At 47.1% G+C, this 10,815-nt stretch overlaps 2 protein-coding genes across 2 annotated transcripts; one reads left to right on the top strand and one right to left on the bottom strand.

Annotated features, from left to right (window-relative positions):
* Positions 1–2,324: 2,324 nt before the first annotated feature.
* Positions 2,325–9,015, top strand: LOC127307724 (uncharacterized). Its single transcript, XM_051338485.2, has 4 exons — positions 2,325–4,484; positions 4,973–5,294; positions 5,426–5,721; positions 6,711–9,015. Exons 1-3 carry the CDS (start codon positions 2,595–2,597, stop codon positions 5,677–5,679), a joined length of 2,466 nt encoding a protein of 821 aa, XP_051194445.1. The 5' UTR covers positions 2,325–2,594; the 3' UTR covers positions 5,680–5,721; positions 6,711–9,015.
* LOC127307723 (receptor kinase-like protein Xa21) lies at positions 5,930–9,780 on the bottom strand. The gene is made up of 2 exons (XM_051338484.1): positions 6,629–9,780; positions 5,930–6,513 (listed from the first exon to the last, which is right to left on the bottom strand). The coding sequence occupies exons 1-2, from the start codon at positions 9,708–9,710 to the stop codon at positions 6,140–6,142; spliced, it is 3,456 nt and encodes a 1,151-aa protein (XP_051194444.1). The 5' UTR covers positions 9,711–9,780; the 3' UTR covers positions 5,930–6,139.
* Between the last annotated feature and the right edge of the window lie 1,035 nt (positions 9,781–10,815).

Here is a 10,815-nt window from a genome sequence, read left to right as displayed (position 1 = left end):
TATATTAAAAGTCCCAGTTGAAATTAGTTTCCCTTAATTGTTATTTATATTCCATTTTGTTGTTAAATTCCCTAAATTTTAATTGGGGCTAGATGTTAAAGTAAGATTTAACTTTATGTGATTGCAATTTATATTGAATGAGAGTTTCAATTGTAGCACTTTCAAATGGAATACGGAAGCCCAACCCCAAATAGTGAATTTTGTTTTTAAAAGAGCAAGGACCCAAATTTCAAAGAACAAGAATAATCTACATGAAAAATCGACAATCAATTTTTTTTTTTTTGGGATCATCTCAAGATCAGGTCATATGAAAAATCCACAACCAAAATTCCAAACTAGTGTGCCAAGACAAAAACACATATAGGAAGATGACCCGCGGTACAACCAGCATTACGACCAAACGAGAACCCCATGGATTGGCTCAATCTTCCCCATATATGGTTCTCTTTTGTGCGACATCTTCAAATAGCATCCATGATAGATAAGGAAGATTGAAGGGTATCTAATCCACATTTTTGAGCCCTTGGATTGGAATTAAGATCAAGATGGAGGGAGGACAAGGCATGTGAGCACCTATTTAATGCCCAGAACCCAACTCACCTAACCACTAGAAGACACCATTGACATTTACTCCACCTTTAAGCATAAATTTGATATCTCCACCACACCACCAAGAAGCCAAGATGGGCGGAGTTAAAGGAAGAAATAAATGAGGGCGGCAGTGCGTCACCGAGTGTGGATTTAGACTGCTCATAGTGGGAGTAACATAGCTAGTAACATCACACACTCCAAGGCATTTTGATGACATGGCATGACAATAAATGAAGAAAGAGAGTGAGGTGGTAACTAGCTATGTTACCATAACATCACACTTCTCAAGACAAGATGAGTCTATAATCTAATAAATATAACATGTATGATACCACATACAAGTAATTATCCACTATGAAGGTAGTAACATAGGGTAGTAACATGCACCATGTTACTACTCTATGTTACTCCCCACTATGACTAGTCTTAGGGCAGTCCTCGCCGTCATCATCACCATTTCCACCAGTTCACCTAGACCTCCATAGCCCCTATCCATTTAGTTTATGTAAACCCCCTTGTATTTGTAATATCGGGATCTCTTAATGTTGGGTAATTTTTATATTAATTATTTTTTCTCTATTCTTTGGTAATCATGCATGTCTTTGCATTGTGTATTGCTTTGCCTAGATCCTTCGTGTCAGTGACGTATCCATACATTTACAGATTACATTGCGGGGGTTTTACAAGTAGATGTGGATTTAATGTTTACCTTGGTGACAGATACTATTTCAGAACACTTGATCGGTTACTATTGGAATTAGGAGGCCCATCTTATTTATGCCGCAACCACAAGTGAAACGTTAATTGCTGACGTACACCCGCGACATGTTAGACAAGTTAGTAGGGGTTAGTATGCGTCGGTCATCTTTGCACATCTAGCTTTAACTCCGTCCTCTATCTTGCATTCATAGTGGATCTCTGTGGTGTTAGTAGTCTATTGCCTAGAAACTCTCTAGTACGTCCTCCATTCCTTGGAATAAATAAGGCACACCTAATCTTCAACATTTATCATTGATCACGAATTAATCGATGTATATAAGAAAATTTTGATAGAGATATTGTGTACTTTTTAATACTAATCTAATAATATCAATTGTGTAATATATGATCGAGATATTGTTACTCAAATACTTCGGCCAAAGTTTACCTCAAAATGTGGAGCGGAGGTAATATTGCTCTTTTTTTTATATCTCACATAGTGTACTAACATGTCTTTGTTTTCTCGTGTTTTAGTAGTTTTATCTTAGTTGGAAGGTTATGTTAACACTGTTTTACCTTGTTTCGTGAATGAAAATATTGTTTCCAAATTATCATTGGGGTCCATACACAAATATCCTCATGGTAAGTTTAGTTATAGAAAAGGAGAATCCCCAACCTTGAATCAACACTTTCATGAAAGGTACTGGGGTGAACCTTCATCCACGATCATTGTTGTCAAGGCGTGGATGTTGTGAAGCCAGGAATGGCGAGGTGGCTCTAGCGTTTGAGGAGGACCGACGTGTTTATGTAATCTGTTTTCTCAGACAACCTTTGTGGGAAGTTGATTTCTAAAAGTTTTGAAAGTTTGGCTTCCATAATTTAGAAGCTGATCAATTTCTAAAAGTTCATCCCTCTAAGAATGTGTACAACTAAGTTGTTCCTCAAATTTCTGAAAAGCTGGCTTCTCACTGTTACCTATTTGAAACATGTTTCCCAACTTTCTGAAAGGCCAACTCTCTGTTACCCACTTACCCGACGTGTTTTTTTCTCTGAACCTCCTGAGACGCCCTCTGCAGTCTGCGCCTCCTTCGAACTTTCACCCGAGCCTGAGAAGAAACATAGAAAGAGAGATGTCCCCTTTGATTCCGCTACCAAATCACGCTCCTTCACTACATCACGGTCGTCATAGACGCGATTAACGCCGCCATTACAACGAATCGCGCGATCCTCGCTCTGAACCCCCTTAATCCTCAATTCCTCATCGCGCCGCCGGCGCAGTCGAACCCTCCATCCTCCAGCCAACAATGGGCGGATCGACCGAGGATTCCACGAGGCCAGTCACTGCCAACTCAATGTCCCTCACCACCGGCGAGGAGGTGCTCCCGGACAAGCTGCGGCTGTCCTGCTTCCACGACGCCGGCGCCGAGGCGGAGGCGTCCATCCTTGCCGACCTGGGGCGGCCGATGTGCATGGACATAATAATGCGCCTGTACGAGGAGGCGCTCGGCAGGCTCCCCGTCGCCGACATGCCGGAGCTCTCCGCCTGCCTTCTCCGCGGCGGCCACTGCATCGGCCTCCTCGACCCGGTGTCCAACATCATCTTCAACGCCCTCAATCTCCTCTGCCGCCGCAGGTGCACCGGCGCTACCACCGGCGGCAAGAAGAACAGGGGCAAGGGGAAGGAGCGACCTTGCGACGCAGCGCCTTCATGTCTTCTCATAGCTTTGCAGTCCAACGCGGGCCTCGTCGCCTTCATGCGGACCTACTTCCGGTACCTGTCCGAGGGGCAGGCCAGGCGCTACCTCCGCCTGGCCGGCGCCGACCTCGCCGTCGCCGTCCAGCTCGGCGAGCACCAGCAGTTCACTCCACACGCCACCACCGGCGCCCCCCGCGACCTCCGCAGCGGCAGGACCCAGTTCGCCCTCAAGGTCGCCGCGGCCAGAGCGGAGCACCCCGTGCCCGACGACCTGGCGATGCTCGCGAGGCTGCTCGTCCCCTTGAATAAAGACCACGCCGCGCCCCTCGCCGCCGTGCTGGAGAAGGGCCGGCCTCTCAGCGTCGGCGACGTCAACGGCATCCTGGATTTCTTCCGGCTGCAGCACTGCGCGGCCTCCCCTGCCGTCCAGGTCACCTTCCTCCGCAGCCCTCAACCGACTGACGCGGAGATCAGGAGCTTATTTGGACCAGAAGCAGCTGGCCGACCTGCACACTTCTTCTGTCCCGTCGGTGAGAACCACGTCGCCGACGTCGTCATCTCGCGCCGTGATGATGTACTACCTGTATCTACCATCTGTGACTTGCGTACTCCGGACGAGATGAAACAGATGCTATCTGCCTGTCTGGATGCCGCCGCCGCCACCATTGCCAGGTGCAAGTGCAGTCCTCCACCACCACCATTGGCAATTGGAAGAAGGGATCTTCCTACTACCACACCTTCCACCGCTGCACGCGAGTGCGATCACACGAGGTACCTGAAGGCATGCCTCGCCGACACAATCCATGCTCTCTACATCAAGGCTTTCTCGCTGCTGCCGCACAAGGCGCTCCACAGGCACCTCCGCGGCATCCTGGTTGCAGGGCATTGCTATGGCCCCATGGACCCTGCGTCCAACATAATTCTCAATGCCATCTGGTACGACACTGTATTCCCTCTGCCGGAGATTGATGCTGGGTTTGAGCCGGACATTCTCGACAGCGAATCTATGCTTCGTGCGGAGGTCCGCGCCCTCGAAAGCCTTGTTGCCTTGGTCACCACAGCCACTGGCTTTTCAGAACACATGGCCGTCGAATACCTTTGCCACAAGCAGTGTGACTTATCTGCGGTGTTACAGACGGCAACAGAGGAGGTGTGCTATAAGGCTTATGTTTGTGCAGGCCAAGCTGGAAAACACCCCAAGCATTTGGAGCTTGCAGCATTTCTCATGTCCATGGCCCATAATGCCCTAAAAGACACCCTGCTGACCGACAAAGCAATGAAGAAAGGATATATCATTTCTGATGCAGTTATGGAACAAGTGTACAAAATAATGGAAGACCAGACCTCCTCCATTTCACCATCAGTTGATAATCCTAGGCTATGCCCGCCGGCCCGGAAGATGCTAGCATCTAGGAAGGATGAATTCGTCAAGAAGCAGAAGTTCCTTGGTCGAGTCTTGGGAGAATTTCTGCTTCACTACTCGAATCAGCATCCTTGGGTAATTATATAATTCAGCTCTTGCTAGTTTGTACTTTGTTGTAGTAGCTTGGACAAAGGCATTTGTTAGGGGAGGGGTGGGGGACTTCCTTGAACTGTTTCTTCCAAGAATGTATGCCATCTTAATTAAGCTTGCACACAAAATATTCTTACAAAATCTTGCTTGACTTGCTGCTTGTTGGAATATATATTACATCTCAATTAAAGTGTGGACAAAGTATATTCTTAGAAAAGTTTCGTTGAGCTTCTTCTTCATCTGAATTAATCTTGGACAAAAGGTAGGTAAAGCTTTCAAGTGCTAGTTATAGGAATATATTTTATCTCTATTAGTCTAGTTTTACAAGCCCTTGTTCTTTGGAATTGCATTTTTTGTTCGTAAGAAAAAAGAACTTATTTGGATCACATGCCATCTCTTGATTGCTATTTGAATATAATCTACAACTTACAACCTAACTCTGTCTTACTTATAGCTTAAAATGATTGTTGTAGGAACCTGTTCCGAGGCTAGATGTGATATGTGGTGTTAAGAAAGACTACAGCAGGCATTCAAAGTTCTACCATGTCAATTTCTTGGTGTACTATGATGATGTTTCTTCAGCCCGTATGCTCTTTTTTGCTGAAGTATGGGTGTCGAGCTTTCAGGCCAAACCTAGCACATCTGTGAATCTGGTAAATGGACCATGTATTAGATATGGTCGCCAAGTTGAATCTAATGTGCCCTTCACCAAGGTTTATAGTATATCTAGAAAGGAATCAGAAACTTCATTTTGTTGTCCACTACCTTATTACAGTCCGGATCATCCATACCCTGGTAAATACATTTCTGTCTTCTGAACTTCCTGGAATCTAAATTTGGATTGATTTATTCTAATGTATCGATTATAACAAACTTGAGATCATTGCTAGGAATGCATGTCTTAATCTCCTTTTATTTACATGCAGGACGTTGCACTTCTTGTGAGCCTATTTCATGCAAAATTGTCCATCCACCATCTGGGAATCATACTGGGGCAAACTACAGTCAACTTGGAAAACTCTTTGAATATTTGAATCTTCGTGATTATAAGCCTTCTGCTGCGGATAGCATAACGGAATCAGATTTTGTATACTTTGATTGTCATAGGGACACCAAGTTTGCAGAAGGTCTCAATGACAGAAGCTCTTTGGAGAAGAAGAAAGCGTTGATCATCCGCTGATCCTAATTAGGTGGAGGAATAGGTATTTGCACTGTGCCAAAGGTAGACTCATTAATCTAATCACCCGTATTGATGGAGAGGTACTAGGGTACTTTGGACTACAGTTGTAGGATTAATAGTGTTGACATGGCTCATTACACCGTAACTTCAAGAATACTTCGTAATTTTAAGTTAAGTTTCTTCCAGCTCCTTCATTGAAAATCTTTGCTTTTTCATTGATAGTAAAAGAAAATACTATCACTCCTTAAAATGGCTCTAATGCAATCTCTTCAGCTCCTTGCATATTATTGCAGACTTACATGGCAGATTTATATGTATCATTTTCAGTACATCTGTAATATATGCATGCACTAGCATGCCTTCAATGTCATCCACTCCCTCCGATCCTTCAATTGAAACCACGACACTTATTATGAATCGGAGGTAGTTGATCTTTGTTATCAGTTCTTCCAGAAGATCATTAATGCATATAGAACTTATCTCTGATTGTCTGCAACTCTCTAAGTGCATCTCCAATTTGAATGCGTTCACTTGGCGTCTCCTTTGAGCACGAAATACCAATCTGTAGAATGGACATGATGTGACTAATTCTCGTGTCTTCGCTGTTGTGATAGTCCGCAAAAGTTTCTTTGCCGTTATTTTCTGCTTTTAATAAGTCTTGGTCAATGACATTAGCTCCTTGGTCTGGCAGTGCCATTTGTACGTGCTTATGAAGGCTAAGCATTTCTCCAAATTCAGAGCTTGTTGGTTTTCTTCCAGTGAACATCTCGAGCAGCAGTATACCGTAGCTGTAGACATCACCATATATTGAAGCTTCGTTGCCAATTCCATACTCTGAAAGTGACAAACATAATTTACTAAATAAGCATCCTTCGATGTTGATAAATTGTAAAAGCCGCATGCAGTGACTATGCAATATATGGGAGTAGTCGAGTAGAGTTATACAAACCTGGAGCAACATAACCAATTGTTCCTCTTATTGCATTCCGGCTAGTTGACTTGTCTAACTTGTCACTATGCTCTTCATGTAGGAACCTTGCAAGCCCGAAATCGCCAACATGAGCAACCATGTCATCGTCCAGGATAATATTGCTTGGCTTGAGGTCACAGTGAACAATTGGAAATGGCTTGTGGTGATGTAAATAGTCGAGTGCAGAGGCCACATCCACGGCAATTTGGAGTCTCTCGTTGAGATCTAGCACCTTAGGTTCATTATCTCCCTCAAGTTGCTTGTATAACCACTGATCTAGATTACCATTTGGCAGAAACTCAAATACAAGAGCCTTGAAGTCACCACCTCGGGAGTCAATACTGGAGCACACTGTTATAACCTTCACAAGGTTCCGATGGCGAATACATCTCAAAGCCTCACATTCTGCTTCGAAACTCCGTGATGCGCCAGCTTGTTGCAGGTTGAGTACCTTCACTGCAACCACAACTTGTTGGCCAGAAATTTCCATTCTTCCCTTGTATACTGCACCAAAGCTGCCTACCCCAATGAGGTTCTCTGATGTGAAACCATCGGTTGCCCTGGCCAATTCAGCATAAGAAACTCTGGTGTGTTCCTTATTGGAGAAAGAGATCTGTGGCTTTGCTCTTCTTAGCTTACTCCTTTTCCATAACATGAACAAGAATAGTATGACCAACAAAATTGCGACTCCTGCTGTGATAATCATGACAAGCTTTGAAGATATTTTCCTTTTAGTGAAGCTGGAGCACATTTTCAAATTCAATTGTGGGATCCCACCACACAAAGCACTGTTTCCCGTGACCGAGATTGCAGTTGCATTGAGAAATATCCCATCTTCTGGAACATCGCCTTCAAAATCATTGAAAGAAAGATTCAGAGTAGCGAGACCTTTCATACTGCCGAGGAACCGAGGGACGCGACCAGATAAATTATTTTGAGAAAGATCAAGCACTAGGAGGCCCCGTAACTGTCCTATTGATGGTGGAATTGTCCCTTCAAGGACGTTCCCAGACATATTGAGATACTGCAGTGCTCGGCAGTCTCCTATACTGGTAGGAATCTTTCCTGAAATCATATTATCAGAGATATCGAGTTCACCTAGATTCCTGAGATTCCACGCTTCTGAAGGCAAAATCCCAGACAGTGAGTTATGCGCAAGGTGCATGGCACTCGACAAGGTTGAGATGAAGAAAAGTTCCTTAGGTACTGGACCAGAGAGATTGTTGTAAGAAAGATCCAGTTCTTCCAAAGGACAGTTGCTGAGAGAAGAAGGTATGGATCCACCGAGCGCATTAATATCGAGGAAAAGGGTTGTAATTTTTGTAAGATTGCCAAGAGCTGCTGGGATGGGTCCTGACAAACTGTTGTTCCACAAAGATAACCGATTCAGCTTCTTAAGCTTGCCGAGAGATGCTGGAATAGTGCCCTCGAGAAGATTACTCTCCATGTCAAGTTCATCCAAGTTGATGTATTTCCCTATCGTTCCAGGTATCGTTCCCGCTATACTGTTGTATGCAATGGCAAGATACGTCATCTCCGTCGACAAATTACCGATCGATTTCGGCAGCACGCCTTGGAGTATGTTGTTGCTAACATCCAACAATATCATATCGCTACAGTTGGTGAGACTGGTCAGGAAGGCCCATTCGGCATCGTTGGCTGCTTCAAGCTGATTCCCCGCGAAGTTCACCACAGACAGCATCTCCTGGCGAGCTCCCAGGCACCCGGGGATCGTTCCGGTTAGGAAGTTATTTACCGTCTGAACCATCTTGAGCATGGAGGCATTGCACAAGGACGGCGGGATCACTCCATGGAACTGATTATCAGATACGAGGAACATCTGCAGATTCGTCATCGTGTCACCCATATCAAGCGGAAATACCCCGGTGAGGTTGTTGCTCTGTACGTTGAGCATCTCAAGAGAGGAGAGGTTGAATAATGAAAGTGGCAGGGGGCCTTCAAGCTGATTGTTGTCCAGATAAAGCTCGGTGAGGGCGTGGAGGTTCCCGATGGCATCCGGAACCGGTCCGACGAGCTTGTTCTCCGCAAAGGAGACGATGCTAAGCGAGCGGAGATTTCCTATGGATTCCGGGATGCGCCCTGCAAAGCCATTACTCTGGAGGTCCAAGGATGTTAGCGAGGAGAGGTTCCCTAGCCAAGAAGGGATGGTTCCTCCGAGGCTGTTCTGTTCCAGATGAAGCGTGGTGAGAGATGACAGGTGCTGCAACGAGGATGGTATGCTCCCGGCCAGCCTGTTCGAGTCGGCGGTGAGAGCTGTCAACGCCGACAGGTTCCCGAGCGAGGCTGGGATGGAGCCTGACAGCTGGTTGGAGCCGAGGCCGAGGCCGACGAGGCTGCCAAGCCTGCCGATCTGCCAGGGGATCTCTCCCGTCAGGTTGTTGAACTCTAGGACCAACAGTCTCAGGTTGGCGAGGCTGCTGATATCGGAGGGGATGCTTCCGGTGAGCCTGTTCTGGCCGAGGTCGAGCGCCTCGAGGTTCCGGAGCGAGCGGAGCAGCTCCCCTGGAATGGGACCGTGCAGCTTGTTGGTGTTGAGCAGGAGGTACCTGAGCTGCCTGCACCCGGAGAGCGGTGGCGGGAGGGGTCCCTGGATGGAGTTGCGGCTGAGGTTCAGGTGCCGGAGGTCGCGGAGGCGGCCGAGCTCCGGCGGCAGCGCGCCGTGGAGCCGGTTGCCGGGGAGGTGGAGCCGCGTGAGGCACGTGAGGTTTGCCAGCGCGGGGCTCAGCGTGCCGAGGAGGCCGAGCCCCGGGAGGTCCAGCGCGACGACGCGGCCGCGGCGGCGCCCCCTCGTGCCGCACGACACGCCCCGCCATTGGCACGGCGGTGGCGCGGACGAGATGTTGGTGATGGTGGCGGTAGTGCTTGTCCAGGACGCCAGGGCCCGTGACGGGTCGCCCATGATGAGCGACCTGAAGGACAGCAGCGCGTGGCGGTCCGCCGCAGCGGCACCAGGCTCCGGAGCGCCATGTACCGTGTGGCCGGCGATGGAAAACGCGAGGAAGACGGCGACGGCGACGGCGAGCAGGGGTGGTGCTGCCATCGCTGCGCGACGGTGAGGTAGCAAAGCTAGCGAGGTGGTGTGGAGTGTGCACTGGGCGCAGCAGAGAGCATAGCACGTACGGCAGAGATAGGGAGAGATTTGTTGGTTGCGTATAAACACGAACCCGTGGCCACCAGCGACGCGTCGTCCTCTGCAAGAATCTTGTCAGCGAGACGGTGAAGTAGGACGAGCACCTTGGGTCTAGAAGCCGACATGAGTGATCAGCTGGTGGCCGCTATCGTTTTGTTTGTACCGGTAATAGTTGGCGCGCGCCTCACCTTTTTGACCCGGTTTCTGTTCACATTTTGGTAGTGGCATCGCCATTGAGTCGCTCGATGATCATTGCCGGCCACCGTTCAGGATCAGGGCGTGTCGCCGCACCATAGATACTGCCGTGGTAATCTCCGGTCAGTGTGTGTGCTTCACACATCGTCGAATTAGACACTTATCAAAAAACACGGAATTAGGAACAGTTGGCGGGGAAATCTGAGGCGAATAGAAAATCCTCCACCAATCTGGCAAGAGCAGCAATCCAGGGCAGATAGGATAAAATTTGTGCTCCGCGTATGAAATGTGGAGAATCACAATGAAAATCAAAACAGCAAGACGAAGCATGCATATATGTCGTGGATTAACGAAGGCAAAGAGGATCCCTCCTTGTCATAATATAATGTGTATTGGTTTCCGTGAAAATCAATACGGAACTCTGCTTGGCTACGTACCCATTTGTTTCCATTAGAGAGAGAGAGGCGGTTATCTTTTCCCTACCGGCGTCGCCCGCCCCCGATCTACTTCTCTTTTGTTAGGCTCCCAGGTCAAAATCCGGCGCTATTTAGCGTCGAATGGATGTAATTTTTAGCTTTTTTTTTTTTGAGAAATGTAATTTTTAGCTTGGGAGTTCATTTTCCCAGCAATGAGTTTAGGATGGATGAATATTTTTGACAAATAATGGCGAATTCAGATAAAAAAAGGCGAAATTCGTGAAAACATAAGCGAAATTTAAAGATATTTAACATATATAGGCGAGTTTGTACATATATAGACCGAATTCGTACATGTATTTGAATTCGGCCAGATGGAAACGTAAACTAAAATTAAAAAACGG

Source organism: Lolium perenne, chromosome 6 (genome assembly GCF_019359855.2).
Source record: "Lolium perenne isolate Kyuss_39 chromosome 6, Kyuss_2.0, whole genome shotgun sequence".
NCBI classification, from domain to species: domain Eukaryota; kingdom Viridiplantae; phylum Streptophyta; class Magnoliopsida; order Poales; family Poaceae; genus Lolium; species Lolium perenne.
Note: the sequence above shows the minus strand (reverse complement) of the source record. Positions and strands in the feature narration are given on the sequence as shown.

Excerpts from the sequence above, each read along its gene's own strand:
- LOC127307723 (XM_051338484.1), bottom strand. The coding sequence starts at position 9,710 with ATGGCAGCACCACCCCTGCTCGCCGTCGCCGTCGCCGTCTTCCTCGCG. Across the intron at positions 6,514-6,628 it reads AATTGGTTATGTTGCTCCAG|AGTATGGAATTGGCAACGAA; the intron begins GTTTGTATAACT and ends TGTCACTTTCAG.
- LOC127307724 (XM_051338485.2), top strand. The coding sequence starts at position 2,595 with ATGGGCGGATCGACCGAGGATTCCACGAGGCCAGTCACTGCCAACTCA. Across the intron at positions 4,485-4,972 it reads ACTCGAATCAGCATCCTTGG|GAACCTGTTCCGAGGCTAGA; the intron begins GTAATTATATAA and ends TGATTGTTGTAG. Across the intron at positions 5,295-5,425 it reads TCCGGATCATCCATACCCTG|GACGTTGCACTTCTTGTGAG; the intron begins GTAAATACATTT and ends ATTTACATGCAG.